This window comes from Lissotriton vulgaris, chromosome 4_1, assembly GCF_964263255.1.
Source record: "Lissotriton vulgaris chromosome 4_1, aLisVul1.2, whole genome shotgun sequence".
NCBI lineage: Eukaryota > Metazoa > Chordata > Amphibia > Caudata > Salamandridae > Lissotriton > Lissotriton vulgaris.
The window spans coordinates 1,850,702,674-1,850,721,952 of NC_141691.1; the positions used below are offsets into that span (position 1 = coordinate 1,850,702,674).

The 19,279-nt window shown below is 44.3% G+C and overlaps 1 protein-coding gene across 2 annotated transcripts in view; it reads right to left on the minus strand.

Moving 5' to 3' along the window:
• TAF2 (TATA-box binding protein associated factor 2) overlaps window positions 1-19,279 on the minus strand; it is a 765,870-nt gene that overhangs the window by 405,278 nt on the left and 341,313 nt on the right. For both annotated transcript variants that reach the window (XM_086966160.1, XM_086966159.1), the window contains exon 15: window positions 236-301. In XM_086966160.1, the coding sequence (XP_086822286.1) occupies window positions 236-301 (66 nt within the window). The remainder of the gene's footprint in view (window positions 1-235; window positions 302-19,279) is intronic.

Below are 19,279 nucleotides of genomic sequence, written 5' to 3' on the forward strand. Positions count from 1 at the left end.
TGTAGCACTTTTTCAGTGACAGAACAACTAATTATGTAAGTATTGCTACCAACATTCAATTTTTAAGCCACACTGCCAATAGTGGTGTCCACAAGAGATTCTTACACTCTGTCAAACATTTTTTCTCCTCCCACATATCGAGATTCTTGTGTCAGCGAGGAAATTGTTAAATGAAGAGATGTCAAATGTCACAAGAGATATGAATTTTCTCTAAAACATGACCAGGTAAACTTACTCCATCGCAGACAAATCCATGTCCACTTCTTCTCCATTCATCAGTGGAATCTTTTTCTTCTTATTCCTTGATTGAAAAGAAAAAAATAATTAATTTCCTCGATCTGATTTTTAGGACATTTTTTTGTTTCCTAATGCGCAAACACTTATACTGAAGGAAACCGATAAGCGTTGATGTACCCAAACTTTAGCAAAACAAGATAATTTTTTTCTACATTTTATTGACATTTTGTAAAGTACAAAGAAACCGTGCAGTTTAATTTTGTGAATGCAAAGGGACAAATACATTGCAATTCTTCCTCGCTGGGCTGGTTTCTAACAAAACTTAATAACCCATCATATGTCAGATTATTCAGTAAGGGCAACGTCACTCCATCGGAGAATATGCTCATGTTTTACACCAAATAAAATGTGCACATCGAGCATCTGAAGAGACACCACATAAAATACAAACTTCACAAAGTGTCGATTGACCATAATTTAGTCCCAATTAAACTGTTATACATGATCATTCAAGTTTTAGACGACTTGATAACTCCTAGTCTGATCCCCACTCTTGAGTCTGTCGTAGTGCGAGTTCAGGAGGTTTACCATGATTTTTTCAGCTAACTACAGGTGATGTGCATTCCAAGTATTTATTTGGTTAATTCCCCATTTTGTTTTTTGTTGCACTACCAAAGTCCATCTCTGCATCGTTCTAACTTCCCTTCTCCAGTGTCCAACCTGTGGTGCAGCGCCAAATGCAGAAGGAACCTAATCATCTTACCTTTCGTAAGCTGTTAAAAACCTGGCGTTTTCCCTAGTTATCGGTTTCTGCGGCTTGTCTCTATCAGCGGCTGGATGCCTGAGGGTAGCCATGCGCTTTATAAATGTATCTTTCATTTCATTTCATCTCCATGTCATGGTTGCTGTAGAGCCAGTGCCCTAGCTAAGTCCACACATCTGCACTTGTGCTGGTTTTACTTTGTTCGTATTTGTACACCCAGGAGGCAGCATTTATGGTTGCTAACAATTGAAATACCCGCCAGTTGCTCTGTTGTGAGTACTACGTTTGACCTATGCTGACGTATGGCTAGGCAGCATCAGAACATGTATGTGCATAAGATCTTTCTTGGAGGTGTGGCATCTAGGGCATTCTTCAGGATTCCACTGATATTTTGTATAGGCAGTTAGCTCTTAAATATGTGTGGTGTTATATAATTTGTTGCATTAGTTTGAATCCTGTTTCTGGACAATGAGTACACATAACATGAAAAACTATTAAGAGGAATCAATAAAATATTCTCAGATTTTGTTACTGGAAGGCAACCATGGATAATTACAATGGCACCTAGCAAGGTTCAGAAAAGGGCAGGAGGCAGCTGGAGACACGCAGAACTGGGTGGATGTGATATAAACGTCACAGGGGTGGAATCTGACAATCCATGGGGGTCTGCTTAGGGGCACAGGACATTTATCTGTCCGGTTGCGGAGTTACACTCATTCTAAGCCCTTCACTTCAAATGCCTACTTTAAATATATTGTCTGTGATCACCTTGTGCAACAATGAACAGACATAGGCAGTTATAGAACATTGGAATAGCACCATCTGGGAACCTGCTTTTAGGTATTTGGTTGAGTCTTCAAAAATGTGGTAAAGTTTTCATCCTGTGTATGACATTATCCCGGAGCTACTTCTCCTTATAGTATGCGATACTAATGGTCATGTCCACTTCCATTGATGAGAGAACATATCCTTGGAGCAGGTATGACTGCGTAGGGGGAAAGATTAATCAAAGACCATGCCTTGAACTAGAGTTCAGCTTACATAGGGCCTACTCTACTACAACCCCGCATGTATGCTCTCTTGGCTAGGTTGTGGAGTTACCCATCGATGTGCATCATGCACACAACAGTGCACTTACACAATTGTTAATTTAGGAATAATGATGACTGGAGCATGGCAGAAGAGATACAAATTGGCTGCAATACGTATGGGCTCCAGTGCTGTTCCCCACTTTCTGAGCAGAGTGAGAGAGCCTTGAGCACAGGGGAGTACACCAATGAAATTAGCGGGACATTTGCAGTAATGCTTGGAGCGATTTTAAAAACGATCCCTCAAAACACGCTGGTGACTTTCCTTTTCCTCACTCCCTTTGCTGGGGAGGGTGTGCAATCACACACACTGCCAGACAAAGTAAACCGTGGTGAGACGTTTGCCTCCATGGACTGTGAATCTTCTCCAGAAATCCAGATGGCATGAACATCCTATCTGGGTTTCGGGTGTGGAATAGTGGCACGTGTCATTGGGTATTCTGAGGCTGAACTGGAACCACAACAAAGATGTTGGCGTTTTCAAATTCTCTGATTGCAGCACGGTTTCAGCAATGCTGTCCTACCAACGCTGATGAAAGCTCTATCTATGTTCTGGCTGTATGGCCCTTACTCTCCCAATCTCAAAACTAAGTGAGGATGATTGAGAAGCTAACTCTGTTCGTACCCACGAATGTGACAGTTAAGAGAAAGCATAGGGGAAGGGCTAATCCCTGAGCTACGAAGCAGATAAGCCAACAGAAAAGGTTATTTATCTTTGATGATGATATTTCTGGGTGGATTTGTAATTGAGGTCAAAGATTGAAAAGCCACCAAGAGGAGTCACTCTTATTTTATAAAAGAACCCTCACTCACCAACCTGGTTGGTGACAAGCTTCATCATTGGGTTCACACCAGAGAGGCCGAGTACCTCTCCGGTGTGCTACAATGCATTATTACAGCAGAGGTTTTTTTTTTCAATTTGTGGATGTGAAAAAGTGATAGTGCAAAAACTTAAAATTGCCTTTATTGAGCAAGAGTAGATTTAATGGTGACCAGTTACCTCCTAGGGTAAAAAAGAAGTGGTACCCTAGGATGTAACTGGTTAATCTATCCAGCACAAAACATCCACCTCACTGTTTTTACTCTTGCCTTATTTTTCCACCCTTAAATTTACTCTGGGTGAATAAAGGCAATTTTCAACTTTTGCACTATCACTTTTTCACATCCACAAATTAAAAAAATAACGCTCTGCTGTAATCAGGCATTGTAGCACACCGGAGAGGCACTTGGTCTCTCTGGTGGGAATTCAAGGATGAAGCATGTCACAACCAGGTTGGTGAGTGAGGGTTCTTTTATAAAATAAGAGTGACTCCTTTTGCTGGCTCCTCAATCTTTGGCCTCACTCTTCTGTTGTTTATTTACCATTATCATTAGGGGGACCAAGAGTGCTCCCTTTTTTCCTCTACCCTCTCTCTCCTTTTATTTGAATATATGGATTTGTAATTGCCCAGCAGATTCCTTCCCAATCTGCCTAGCTAAAAATGGTAGAGGTATAGGAAATCAGAGGAGATCTTGACAGTGGAGGTCAAGCCGCCTTGACCCTATTATATCTCTCAATGGCCTCTGATACGTTTCACCACAGTATCTTTCTGGACTGGCTTGAGTCCATAGGAGTGCAGGGGTCAGCACTCACATTACTGCGTTCCTACCTTTTAGATAGGATGCAATATGTAGAACTAGATTCCTTAACTTCCAAGTCCTTTTCTCTCCCTTGTGGAGTTCCACAAGGGTCTTCTATCAGTTCAGCTTTGTTCAACATTTTTGTCACTAAGCTGTCCCCCATAATCAGATTCTTCAGATTCACGCTGACGTCCTATGCGGACGATACGCAAATTGTTGTTTCCATCTCCAATGAGGACACAAATATTAACAACCCCTTCCATGATTGCATGATCGTGGTCAGTGCCTGTGTCCTATTTGTAACTGAATCAACCAGTCTCTAAAGGTAAGTCTATGGTTCATAATAACTCCTAAATTTCTTACTTTTGTGGCTGGAGTAGGGATTGAGCCCAGGTCTGCAGGCAGGCCACCAGGAGGGAGAACAGAAGGAGGGATTGTTCCAAATAGGACACAGGCACTGACCACGATCATGCAATCATGGAAGGGGTTGTTAATATTTGTGTCCTCATTGGAGATGGAAACAACAATTTGCGTATCGTCCGCATAGGACGTCAGCGTGAATCTGAAGAATCTGATTATGGGGGACAGCTTAGTGACAAAAATGTTGAACAAAGCTGAACTGATAGAAGACCCTTGTGGAACTCCACAAGGGAGAGAAAAGGACTTGGAAGTTAAGGAATCTAGTTCTACATATTGCATCCTATCTAAAAGGTAGGAACGCAGTAATGTGAGTGCTGACCCCTGCACTCCTATGGACTCAAGCCAGTCCAGAAAGATACTGTGGTGAAACGTATCAGAGGCCATCGAGAGATATAATAGGGTCAAGGCGGCTTGACCTCCACTGTCAAGATCTCCTCTGATTTCCTATACCTCTACCATTTTTAGCTAGGCAGATTGGGAAGGAATCTGCTGGGCAATTACAAATCCATATATTCAAATAAAAGGAGAGAGAGGGTAGAGGAAAAAAGGGAGCACTCTTGGTCCCCCTAATGATAATGGTAAATAAACAACAGAAGAGTGAGGCCAAAGATTGAGGAGCCAGCAAAAGGAGTCACTCTTATTTTATAAAAGAACCCTCACTCACCAACCTGGTTGTGACATGCTTCATCCTTGAATTCCCACCAGAGAGACCAAGTGCCTCTCTGGTGTGCTACAATGCCTGATTACAGCAGAGCGTTATTTTTTTAATTTGTGGATGTGAAAAAGTGATAGTGCAAAAGTTGAAAATTGCCTTTATTCACCCAGAGTAAATTTAAGGGTGGAAAAATAAGGCAAGAGTAAAAACAGTGAGGTGGATGTTTTGTGCTGGATAGATTAACCAGTTACATCCTAGGGTACCACTTCTTTTTTACCCTAGGAGGTAACTGGTCACCATTAAATCTACTCTTGCTCAATAAAGGCAATTTTAAGTTTTTGCACTATCACTTTTTCACATCCACAAATTAAAAAAATAACGCTCTGCTGTAATCAGGCATTGTAGCACACCGGAGAGGCACTTGGTCTCTCTGGTGGGAATTCAAGGATGAAGCATGTCACAACCAGGTTGGTGAGTGAGGGTTCTTTTATAAAATAAGAGTGACTCCTTTTGCTGGCTCCTCAATCTTTGGCCTCACTCTTCTGTTGTTTATTTACCATTATCATTAGGGGGACCAAGAGTGCTCCCTTTTTTCCTCTACCCTCTCTCTCCTTTTATTTGAATATATGGATTTGTAATTGCCCAGCAGATTCCTTCCCAATCTGCCTAGCTAAAAATGGTAGAGGTATAGGAAATCAGAGGAGATCTTGACAGTGGAGGTCAAGCCGCCTTGACCCTATTATATCTCTCGATGGCCTCTGATACGTTTCACCACAGTATCTTTCTGGACTGGCTTGAGTCCATAGGAGTGCAGGGGTCAGCACTCACATTACTGCGTTCCTACCTTTTAGATAGGATGCAATATGTAGAACTAGATTCCTTAACTTCCAAGTCCTTTTCTCTCCCTTGTGGAGTTCCACAAGGGTCTTCTATCAGTTCAGCTTTGTTCAACATTTTTGTCACTAAGCTGTCCCCCATAATCAGATTCTTCAGATTCACGCTGACGTCCTATGCGGACGATACGCAAATTGTTGTTTCCATCTCCAATGAGGACACAAATATTAACAACCCCTTCCATGATTGCATGATCGTGGTCAGTGCCTGTGTCCTATTTGGAACAATCCCTCCTTCTGTTCTCCCTCCTGGTGGCCTGCCTGCAGACCTGGGCTCAATCCCTACTCCAGCCACAAAAGTAAGAAATTTAGGAGTTATTATGAACCATAGACTTACCTTTAGAGACTGGTTGATTCAGTTACCTCCTTCACATTCCTTTTTTTTCCGAATGTCAAGAAAAATTCTGCATTTCATAGTGCTAGATGCCCGGAAATCCGTAGTGTCTTTGCTCAATCTGTCCAGACTAGACTACTGTAACAGTCTGTACTTGAACATGCAGCAGCAACATCTTCATAGGCTTCAGGTCCGCCAGAATGTGACTGTCAGACTTCTTTCTGGAAATCCTAAATCCAGTCCTATTAAACCTGTGATCGTGGACCTCCATTGGCTCCCTGTCATAAAGAGAATTAAACACAAAGCACTTTCTATAGCCTTTAAGGCTTCCCAAAACTCTAATCCTGCCTTCTTCACACAAAAGATGGCCTGGTATCTTCCCAGTGGAACTCTTCGATCCTCCAGTGCAACGCTCCTGACAGTCCCCGGATTAAAAAAAGCCAACTATGGAGGGCGAAGGTTCGTCCTGGGCGATGTCAAGATCTGGAATATTTTACCCCTTTCCATCCATTCCTTCTCTAGTTTTCCTACCTTTCAAGAAGGTTAACAGTTGGTGTTGCTGCTCCTTGAGATGTCAGGGGGAGCACCAAGTGTTTTTAAAATAACCCTCACACACTTTGAGTCCCATAGTATCATGCTTCATCCTAGGGGTCTTCCCGTCCCTCTACGGGGCGGGGGCGTGCTACTACCTACGACTACGCGGGAGCACTTGATTTTATGAGCATAGGCTTATGTGAGGTGCGGTGTGGGTAGTGTGAGTGGTAGGGTCTGTGAAGAAATACTAAATTGAAGGTACTTAAAAATTCCCTGGCTAGTGGAAAAAACAGACTTTATTCACTTCCCTAGCTGGGAACATTAAAAATGGGGTTCTAATTAGTAGAGGCTGGATTTGTATAAAATAACTTCTACTGGGTCTACATGTTTCGTAAGCAGTCTCCACTGCTTTACTCGTCAGGACCTAATACGATCCCTACTACACTCTAAACTGTAAATTATTATGTATATAGTATGCCTATTTTCTTTGATCAGACTGCAAAAATAGGCTAGTCTGAAAAAATGGGGTAGGTTCACCCTTAAATATAACAAAAACCGAATGGTATAGTAAAAAAAAGAGGTATTTGGGCCCCATGAGCTCGCAATGGAAGTCGGAGTTTAATCTTCAAAAGAATCAATGAAGCTCCTGTATTCTGTATTCCGTGTGGTGCCTACCACGCAGTGCAGGGAAATGCAGGGGGCACCATGGGTACTCCCACCAGTACAGCAACACTTCTCCCCAAAGCAAGGGGTCCCTCAACAGCCCCCAAACCCAATCCTCGCCAGCCTTTCTAATGGCTGCATCGTTGCCGTGGAAAGGCTGCTTTTAACCAATATCCTAATTTGGAGGATGGTGCCTGCTAGGCACCGCCACCATTTTAAGCACCCTGCACCGTCTGCCAGGCAATTGGACCGAATGCTGTCGGCAGTGAAGTGGCGGATGGACTTTGCGTCCGCTGTGGTACCCACTGCCACCCTAATTGGGCGGTGGGTAAACCGCTGTGTGATGGCGGAAGGACCGCCGGCCCTGTGGTGGTGGTCCTTCTGCCATCCTAATCGGCCCCTAAGTATCTGGTGTGAAAAGGCAGTGAATAATCAGAGCCTTGCAAATCCACACCCTATAAACCTGGCATAATCCTTGCCTGCTATTAATAGGTGCCTCTCATCCCATGAACAAGTAGACTATTTTATAAACTTCCACACCCCTGCATTAGCAAACTATACAACTGCAACAGTCTTTGAGTTGACAACAACCCCTATGCTTTTGAAATTGGTGCAGGGCTTCAGGTGCTGCCAAATCAAACTGCATTCACCCGAAATTGCAAACCGGCCAATCAGCGCTTCCAGAAAAGATTTTTGTGTCTTTGGAATCTACTAAAAGTCATTGATTTCATATTAGACCAAACAATAAACTTGTCAGCTTAACAATTATCATGAAATACGTTGTAGTTAAGCTTCTTTCAAATAAAACTAGTACTTAGCAAATTTCTAAACACTCCCAAGTTTATCGTGCCAGGGACCTGGAGCGCAGGGAGGTAGTCAAGTGTTAAGAAGTAAAAGTCATTGACGGTTACAGTAACAGTATGTCACACATACAAACATCTTTTTATTTTATATTGTATTTTAGTATTTTTCCAGCAAAGAACGAAATAAGAAACAACAAGTCGTGGCATCGGTATTCGCAAACATATACAGTAGACACAAGAAAAAAAATATTTTGCCGAAAAGAGAGCAATAGATGACATACAGAGAAATTAAATCTAAAAAGAACGATTATGGCGTAGATCAAAACACGATTAGCAATAAGCAAATGGCAGAGCAGAAAGATTCTTCAAAGAGGGCATTACCTAGTAAGCCTCAAGACTACTAGCACCCAGCTCTGGGGAAATCACCACCGGAATATCCAACACTTATTTAACCCCTTCCGTGCGGCCGCGATTTTCCCCGTGTGCGGCCGCCGGCCGAACACGGGCGGGCCATGACGAACCCCAGCCGTCATCAGCACACGAGCACTGTAGTGCATGACGGCTGGGGTTCGTCACCAGCATGGAAGGGGTTAAGAAAACCTCGATTTCACCCAAAAAGTTCCCCAAATTTGGACCCCAAAAAACATATGGGTAGCGTCGGCCGCTTGAAGTCGGCACCTAGGACAACAATCTCCCTTTCGTCCCGCCCCATTTTGCAAGTTTAGCGGGAGTGAAATATAAATCAAACATAGCCATGGAACTTTGTGTCCGTAGGCTGCCAGAAACTAGAACATAGCTAGCTATTTCTAACGCCGGTCTAATATTCACTCGTAACATGCTCAGTTTCCCCGCCCACTTAGTATTCTGTACATCCAAATCATCGGAGAAGCCTGATAAAAAATGTTGATCGATAATACCTATTTTGGCCCACCTACGGACCAATTAAATTAAATTGATTTTGTCATACATTGTGGGGGCATTAAGATAATATTAATCTAAAAAGCTTATGATTTGGAGAATTCTGAAAAAAATCAATGGTTTGCAAGTGAAACTTTTCCCTTAAACAGGAGAAGGAGGCCAATTGCCCATCCAAGCATAAGTCACCTATACAATTCAAGCCCAGACTTGATATTGTCCTGAAATATAGATGGCAAAACACCTATAGCATTAAAAGGCGTATAGATATTGACCTTCAAAATAATATATTTACGGCGGATTTTCTGCCAAACTGAAAATATAGTCCAAACAGTTTTCAACCTCAGTTTTTTGGAATAGCTAGGTTCCAGTACTCGTGTTAAGTGTCATGGTGCCAACATTTTATCCATCTGTACCTTGGAAGATTTATTGTACTGTCTTTATTTTCAATTTTATCTTCAATAAAAAAGATTTGAATTAAAAAAAAAAAAAGATACCCTTAGCCGTCTCACCCAAAGCTAGCTCATATATCGGTGGCTTAGTACACAATGGAACACCTACCCGATCACCCAGCAATCATGGCCCAAAGTGTTGTAACATGACAGACCAATAATAGAATAAGAGGTTGGGGACCACCCAGCTCCCTCGATCTCTAGGAAGACAAGTCCACTTGGCCGCCCTTGGAGGGCGATGGTATCCCCAAAGGAACCGAAGACAAATCCTCTAAGCCCTGGCCAAAGTTACCTGTGAAATCTCCAGAGGTATAGTCCTAAACAGATACAGGAACTTTGGGAGGACTAGCATTTTCAAGACATTGCATCGGCCATACAATGACAAATGCAGATGATCTAACCTCTCCAACTGAATGTTAACAGTGTCGGCAACTGGGAGGATATTTAAATCCGGAATTTTATCAACAGTAGGGGTAATTTTAACCCCGAGATACGTTGCTTCAGTAACGACAGACTCCAGAGGGAAGCATAGAGGCCGACTGAATGACCTGAGTTTTTGCAATATTTAGCTTATAGCCTGAAAATGCCCCAAATTGTTCGGCAAGGACTTCTACGTCTGAGAAAGCAGATCCAACATCACTAGTTAAAACCACAATATCGTTGGCGTAAGCCAGTGTCTTATATTCTCCCCCTAACCCTAACCGGGGAAATAGCTACACGTTCTTCGATTTTGCTGAGAAAGGGTTCAATAAACAGGGCAAAGAGCAGGGTGAACACGGGCATCCCTGTCTGGTGCCCCTGCTGATGTTAAAGCACTCTGACTCCTGCCCAGAAATTCGAATTGTTGCAACTAGGGAGATATATAATGATTGGATGGCCCGAATAAACTCGAAGTTAAAGCCCTTCTAGTGCAGCACAGACCACAGGAACCCTCAGGAGATCCTGTCAAACGACTTCTCGGAGTCCAACAGAATCACGCCAAAGCGAGATCCTGTAGTCTGGGCCCAGTCCAGAAGTGCAATAACTCGGCGAACGTGGTCAGCCGTGTCCCTGCCCGGGATAAACCTGTGCTGGCGCAACGAGACTAAAGGAGTGATGACCTGTGCAAGTCTAGAGGATAGTACTCTGGAACATATTTTGCTATCAATATTTATGAGTGAAATTGACCGATAAGATGAGGGATTTAGCTCGGGTTTGCCTTTCTTTTTAAACAGTACCACCGTGGTTTGGCGCCAGGAGTCCGGTATAGCACCGCACTGCGCAGCCCTAAAGACTGGCAATATATCTTGGCTGATCAGTGCAAAAAACGTATTATAGAATTCTAAAGGGATAGCATCTGGGCCAGACGCCTTCCAGTTAGCCAAAGATTTAATTGCGGACTCAACCTCTTCCAGAGTAATTGGCGCAGAAAGTGCCACATTCTGCTCCTGTATAATCACAGAGGTATCAATACTCTGGAGAAAGCTATCCCCCATAGTCTCATTTTGAGACCTACAAACATCCTCCTCATACAGCATAGTATAAAAATGCTTAAAAACATCCATGACCCCCTCTGGCATATCCTGGATAGCACCCAACTGATACTGAATCCGAACGATTTGATTTGTAATACTTTTCTGTTGCAATCTTTTAGCAAGGACTTTACCCGAATTTTCTCCAAATTCATACATCAGCGTACAATATTGTACGTATTTCGCAGCTAAATCCTGGCCAAAAAACTCAAGCAACCTAGATTTTAATATAGCAACCGCCTGCTGCCTCAGATCAGTCTCGAGACCAAGCTGAATATTAGATATTAATTCCAGCTCGGCCACCCGGAGCTCCTCAAATCGGCTTTTGATGTGCGCCTGAATACTCTTCCAGCGATAAGCTGCGAAGCTTTTGGTCTCACCGCGAAGTGCTGCCTTGAACGTATCCCAAACTATGCAATCAGTTGCTGTCCCCCTATTGATGTTCAAGAATTCGGTAATCCAACATTTCATGTGATCCTGACAAGAATGATCTAAAAGGAGCTTCCTTTCAAATGACCATGGTCTAGGGACTTTAGTGGGGCGCACCCAAGGACACTCGGTTACCAATGCATTATGATCCGAAAGCGTCCTTGGCAGAGCTACAATAGTGACTGCACCTGTCTGCTGCTCAGAAACAAAAAAAGAATCCAAACGGACCATTTTGATGTGAGGAGCAGAGTAATGTGTATAGCCGTCATAATCTTTGTTATGTTGATGCCACACGTCAATCAGCCCGTGCTCTAAAGCTACAGTCTGAAGAGCTTTAAAAACCTGTGGTTTCTGTAGGAAGGTGGATATCTGACTATGGTTACCCCAACTTTTTGCCTGGTGTTTTTCTGGTTTTTCGACTTAGTTGACCTGGGACCCTGCTATTCAGGGCCCCAGGCCTACTGCTCTCTCTGTAAAATGGATTCCATGTACCTTAGGTACATATCTAATTGGATACTGAGACACCTTATCAGTCCCTGTACAGTGTACCTTAGGTACCCAGGGCATAGGTGTACCCAGGGCCTACCAGGGGCTGCAGCATGTATTATGCCACCCCTGGCTGGCCATCCAAATCTGACACAACTGGCAGCACGACAGCTGGGGCAAGGTGGTGTAATAACCCTTTGCTTTAGATATAGTATCCCTAAAATGGACACATGTATTCCTATCAGTCACTCCTATGGCAGGCCTTATCAATCCTGAAGGCAGAGTGCTTGGAATTATGTGAGATGGTGCTCTGGCATGAGCTGAGCCCGTTTGCAGCTTGCGGAACCAAGTCCTAATAGCTGTTCCACGATAACGCGTACCATATACTCTTAAGTGCATTATAATCCTCGCGGTTATTTGCCAACTTTGGTATCGCTTTATCAAAACATGTCGAGTAAGGTGTCATACGAATTGGAATACTAACCCCTCGCCAATTCTGGCGACGGGGTTAGAATTCCACCCTTCTAGAGGGACACAACATGTATGTAACTGTGAACCCCGGTTAAAGTTAACTCGAGCCTCAGCATCACAAAATGGATGCTGCCACCACAGACACAAGTCTGACCTCCTGCTGCTGGGAGTCCTTCCAGCGAGGAGAGCTCGGACAAAGGGTTTCTTGTCAGGGGCGGTGCTAGCACCATACCAGACAGGGTTTTGTGTATCCCAGGTAGGCAGGGCTGAGAGGAAGGTGACTGCAAGTGGCACCCCGGTGCTCACTGTGCATATGCCGGCTCAAACCAGTTCCAGGGGCACACCAGCCCCTGAGCTGGGGAAAGTACGGACAAGGGAGAGGGGTGTAAGCACCCCCCTCCTGGTCCCACCCATGGGCAGGACCTAGTCGCGTGCCAGCCCCTTTTTTTAGAATAAAGGTAGGAGCAGGCCCCCTTCCCAAATTGGATAATTCTGAATCTTGAACTACTTTCCACGAAGAGAACTCTTGATACCTTCTGAAGACTCTCCCTTGTGGCTAAGGAGTAGCCACCCTGCACCCGCAGGCACCATCTAAGCATCACGGTTTGCTGTAATCCATCCTCCGGATCAAGACTGCCCAGCTCGACGAGACCCGGATTCCCTGGCATCTCTGACCTCTACCTGCATCATCAGCCCAGCTGAGATTCGTGGGTGTGACGAGACCTGAGGGACCGGCCATCTTCAAAACTGCACGAAGCTTAACCAGCACGACCGCCGAGGGATCCTCGAGTGAGTGCTTTGGGTTTTGAGAAGCCCTAACCCTGAGCAGCTCCAGCACCGAAGTCCAGCCCCCCAGCATCCACGAGAACTGCGTGGGGCCCCTCTGCTCTCTGCTGCTCACCGCGTTGTCCGGTCACTTGCCTGCTGGCTAGTGGCCCTCCTGACGACGCACCACGACGATTTCACCGCTGGTCTGGTTGCTCCAGACTGACCCTTGCTCCCTTCCAAAAGAGGAGCACCCCGGACCCTCCTGGTCCACTCCAGACGCCATCTTGACTCCACCGCGTGGGCTTGCCTTTGCCAAGGTTTGTTGCCCCCATCCTGGGTCCAGCATCGCCGACAGCAGACACCTGCGTGGGACAGCTCGCACCTCCAGCCTGATCGCCGACAACGCCTCCTAGCCCGTGTGACTGCAGAGTCCAGCGTCGCCCACTCACCTGGTCGAGGTGACTTCATCCGGTGCCATCCTGGTGCCCACACAATCACTGGCTAGTGATTAAGAACCGAGTCCCCTCTGCTTTCAGGTCATCTCCATCATCGATCCAGGCTTGGATCACTCCGAATATCTTCACTGGTCGCCTGCCAGCAACTTCTTCTTTCAGGCTCCATAGACTACAACGAGGATTCCTGACGTCTTTTGAACCCTATGCAGCCGCGGCCCCAGGGCTAGGTAACCTGAGCATTTCGGTGCTCCAACGTAGGTTCACTATCTAAGTGTCCAGATCCTTTTTCGTTTTTAGTCTACCTAGTCGGATTCGTCCGGAAACAGTGACTTTAGAAATACTAGCCTCCATAGACTTTGTCCCGTATCCCGTGTGAGAGTGCACACTCTGCACCCGATCTCCCAAGGCCTCCTGCTCCTAACCTTAGGGTTCTGTAGTTTAGTCCTAGCGATCCTGAAGCCTCTGGATCTTGTTACTTACCTGCTAGTATTTCGCATTCCACTTCTAGAGTATATGGTTTTTCGTGCCCCTCGGGCATTTGTGTAAATTGTGCGACTTAAAGTATTTTCTTAAGAGTTTTGTAATGTGCTTAGCTCCCTGACTCATAAAGAGTTCAGGGTAGACTTGTTATAAATAAATATCCTTTATTTTCATAACAACTTGTGTGGTGTCCTTTCACTTGGTGTTCAAGGGGTATATGTGATAGTATAACAGCTGGCTTAACACGCCCTCTAGAGTTTAGCCTAAAGACTGCTCTTGTCCATGCTACTAGGATAGCTGGTTAATAAGGTTGACTTACAACCAATCATCAATAAGGGTCGTTTGGTATGATACACAGTGATCACTAGAATAGTGAGCACTATATATCAGGCCAACTTCTCACAGTTTCCTGCCGAAATACTTTTGATCGCTCATCAGATTAAAGTTGCTAGTCAAATTGGTATTAAAGTCCCCATAGAAGAACATTGGGTGCGGCCATGCTGCAAATTTTAAATTTAGACATTTAATAACTTCTTGATCATCTACATTAGACCCGTAAACCGTACAGACTGATAAAGACACAGCTGATGTTCTGAGATTGTTACCAGAAATTGAGTTCAACGTCGAGACAGACCTATTGGTTAGTTTTGACGTTGAGTCACTCTATACCTGTATACCACAGGAAGAAACCTTAGAGGCGGTCAGACAACTATTGTCCCTGCGAGACCTGGATAGTATCACCCCTGTGAGTTTTATACTTGAGTGCCCTAAAATAGCCATGATGGAGAACTTCTTCAAATTCGAAGACGAGTTCTTTCTGCAGATCTCCGAAATTTCTATGGGGAGTATTTTTGCCCCTAGCCTCGCCAACCTTTATGTCCACCAATTTGAGCAAGACCATGTTCTCAACCATAGCAACCCATTCTTACATCAAGTGTTGCTATGGAAGAGATACATTGATGACATCCTGGTGGTATGGCGAGGCTCAATATCAGAGATCCAACTATTCCACCAATGGCTTAATACTCAAAATCAATATCTGAAATTCACGCTTGAGTTTAGTAGTGAGATGCTACCCTTCTTGGATTTGTCAATCTTTCCATAAGCGGGGAGGCTTCAATGCGAGCTCTACACCAAACCTATGGCCAGAAACTCCCTCCTCGTGTACAGTAGCCACGATCCACGCTCACTACGGGCCAATTTACCAGTGGGCCAGTTTCTTCGAGTCAGAAGAAATTGTTCATCTAGGGAACTCTTTGACAAACACGCAACCAAATTGTCTGACCAACTACAGGAAAGACAATACCCCAAACACCTAGTCAAAAGGGCTTGGAAACGTGCCTCGAATAACAATCGGGAGGCACTCCTGGAAAGGAGACCTACGAAACCAGCATTAGAGAGACTGACATTTGTGAGCACATTCAATGTTCACTCCAATAAAATCCAGAAAACAATACGTAAACATTGGAGCATTCTTATCATCACAGACACTAACATACCTCTACCTTTGTTCTCTTTTAAAAGAGCACCGAGTTTGCGTGACAGTATGGTCCATACCAGACCTAGAGTTCAAGAGAAAGATAGACCAACTACACTCTGGGATCTTCCGCCAGTACAGGGCCACTACCCGTGTGGCTCATGTAGTGTCTGCCCGCAGACCATTAAAACTGACAAAATTGATCTGGGTACAGGCAAGATATGGCTTCTCAAGAAACAAACGAATTGTAATTCTGAAAGAGTCATATATATGGTAACCTGCCCGTGTTCCCTAAGATACATCGGGTACACTACCCGCAAAATCAAGTTAAGAATCGGTGAGCATAAGAGTACGATTCGCTGCCAAAAACAATCAACACGCCTGACCGATCATTTCTTGACTCACAAGCACACTGCATGAGATGGGTGATTTTAGAACAGCTGTTTATTCCACCCCACATCAGTGACATCTCCAGATTCTTATTCATCAAAGAACAAAAATGGATCTTTTCCCTTAAAAGTGATAGTAGGGGACTCAATGATGATATAGCGTGGACTTCACTGTAGATGTTCTTCTCTTGTCTTTTTTATATGTTCATTACACTTCTTATGCATACAGGAGAAATTATGGTTCATCCCATAGGTCCCTACAATACTAGTACCTATGTACATGACTTTATCATCTAAACATGTGGTGGCTTAACTTGCTGTACTCTGAGCACCTAAAATGCTTTTTAGGGCCACATACCTCTCTTTCCAAAAGATAGGGTTCAGTATGTCTGAACCCAAACACGTGACTTCACTACCCAAAAATGAAGTGGCTTAATCTGCTGTACTCTAAATACAACATGTTTTGTGATGGCCACACACTTTTCCTTTTTCAATAGATGGGGCTCAGCTTTCTTATGATATTGACTATGCCCTAATCTTACACTTACCATGTTTTAAGATACACGTATTTATGGTTATATATAGTTGAGCATATAGACTATTGGTTGAGCTGTGAGTACAACTTTAGACCTTAATTGATTTGGAGATACACGATCTACCCACGAGATTCTTTTTTGAGCCTTAATACCGATCCTTGGCAAGTAACATGGCCTTTACTGAGACTTTCTCAATGACAGCGGTCTTTATCACGGTACCGCGCATGCGCACGTAACTATTGATACCGCGCATGCGCCACTGTTAGCGTCTTCTGTTTTCATCGCTCGCGCATGCGCGGCGGAAGGAAGTGGGCGATCCTACGGCATTCCATTTTCAAGATCGGCCCGGACTTTCTAATGACGTATACTACCAAAGGGTGCAACCAATTATTCAATCATCCTAGATACATAAAGGCGCGCTTTCCGTCCGTTCGGTACCTCCACTCCCACTTGGAAGCAGGCGAGAGGTACCGACGGACAGGTAGGCTCGTACAGACCACTCTTTGAACCACTACTGCCTAGTTGTTATTTCTAGCATTTTGGGTTCTTCTCTCTCTTTCTTGTCAAAGCTTGGCAGCAAACCCTGTGTTATATTAATCTACTAACTGGGTCCTTGCCTTACTTCTTTACTGGACAAGCATGTGTTTAGGCATGCAGTCTGACAGGGAGGTGTCTACAATGAGAGCAACTGGATTTAGTTAAAAAATGTTGTTGGAAGTCAGCATAAGCTTAATAAATACACCGCAACTATACAAATATTGTGGTGGAACATATTTTATTATCTCTTCCATCTTTTTAACAGAGCCGGGCCTCATTTTCCCGAGCGGGTGCCGGGTGAGGTGAGGCAACTTCCCACATAAAGCTGGGTGAGTATAAGATTAAAATACTACTATGACTACTGTCATGCAAATCAGTAGGACGGCTGCCTTATGTTAAATAATGAGACTTTTGCTCGTTTTGAAATATGTGTTGTATGTACTGTTTTCTTTGTAACTGGAGGATTAATGGAAACACAGTTTTTGATATCACATATTATGTGCACGATTTCTCCTACAGGCAAGGATAATTTACCCAATTTTCCACCAGTCAACATTGGGGACCCAAGTTCCTGGTAGGATTATCTTGATTTGATATTGGCTTGCTTCACAATTCACAATAAGATTGTTATTCACTGGCATTTGCAGTTGTTATTAGATCACGATCCTGAAGAAAGCTGGATACAATCTATCCGCATAGCTGAAACATGTCGACCACTCTGCACTGCGCCTTCACAAAGTCATATTTTCACACTATGTGGCGTTATTTTAATCTTAACACTGTAACAGCGCCCATTAAACATATTTTCTGTTACAGTAGTTAATTTTACACTTTTCACGCACATTGCACACCATCACCACCGTACTGAAATACATTGTGGCTAGAGGTTCACCTTGGAATCCATCTCTACACCATCACTTGATGGGTTAGGTGAGACTTGGATTTACCATCCGTATCCCACGTGACGATATTCCGCCACAATGGTGGTCTGATGGGAGTTTTTCAGCCACATGTAATTTCTGGGTGTTCCATGACTCCGTCTAGTTCGTAGCTTCAGTACAGCACACATCCTGACTTTGTATCTCTTGTATATTTTTCTAATGCAATTAACCGCCTGGCCCTAGCCATCATGCAAGTGGCTGAACGACCACATCTGCCTATGGTGCGCCTCTCGCTCGAAGCTGAGAAGGCATTTGGCAGGGTCGAATGAATATACCTGTCAAAGGTCCTTGCTAAACATATGGGCCCTAAGATGATGGACTATATACAAGCCAACTTCAAGAAGCCTGCAGACCAGCTAAAAACGAATGCTTACTTACCGCCCACCGTCCAACTCACGAGCACGCCCCAACAGGGAAGTCCCCGTCGCCCTAGCTCTTTGCCTTAACTATAGATCCACTTGTGGCAAAGATTCAGCTCAGCTCTGATTTCCACAGCATGCAAGTGAGTGACAGGGACCATAAATTAGCCCTCTTCGCTGACGATATTCTCTGCTTTAACACAAACAAGAGTCTTCTATATCTGCACTGAAGAGGGAGCTAAACATGTTTGCTCTGGCATACAGCTTTAAAATAAACCTTTCAAAATCTTAGGGTATGTGTGTGTCAAATGCAGACGATAGCCTCTGAGAGACAATTCGGAGCGAGGGCTTCCATTGTTCATTCTCAAGGATTACATACCTCGGGATACAGCTTCCCACCCCCACAGAGGCAGCAACCTGCATCCTCTGCTTACGATCCTCTTCAAAGACTTATATCACTGGGTAAAACTAGAGATCTCTTGAGGCATCTAAACAGCTTCAAGATAAACTTTCTACCCTGCCTGTTATACCTCCTCCAGACTCTTCCCCTCTCAATACCCAAACCGACACAAATCCAGATACGCAACAAAATGGTCCACTTTATTTGGGACAGACAATCACCACGGGTGGCTGGAGCAACATTATATAGACTGGTAGCAGAAGGGGGCTTAGGCTTTCCTAGCATCTAGACTTATATCCTAGCAGCTCAGATTCGTCCCTCATTGGACTAAGCCCACAGCCTAGACCTCAAGCAATGGGTGCAGGTCGAGCACTGGATGGCCTTCTATGGCTTCCATGACAGTGAAAGCCCAGGACTCCACACCTCTCCCATTGACATATACGTTATTTAATTATTTGTAGGCGGTACGAGAAAGGTGACACTTCCTGTTATATCCATTTCCTGTTACCCCGCTGACACCTTATGAGGATTTTCCACCACATTCGGACTCTTTCTGCCAGGCTCAAGGTCGATAGCCCAAATTGTTGGACTTTTATAAAAATGGGGAGTTACAGACTAATAATAACTTGAGGGACAAGTTTCTCTTGCCCAGGGGAGGTGCAT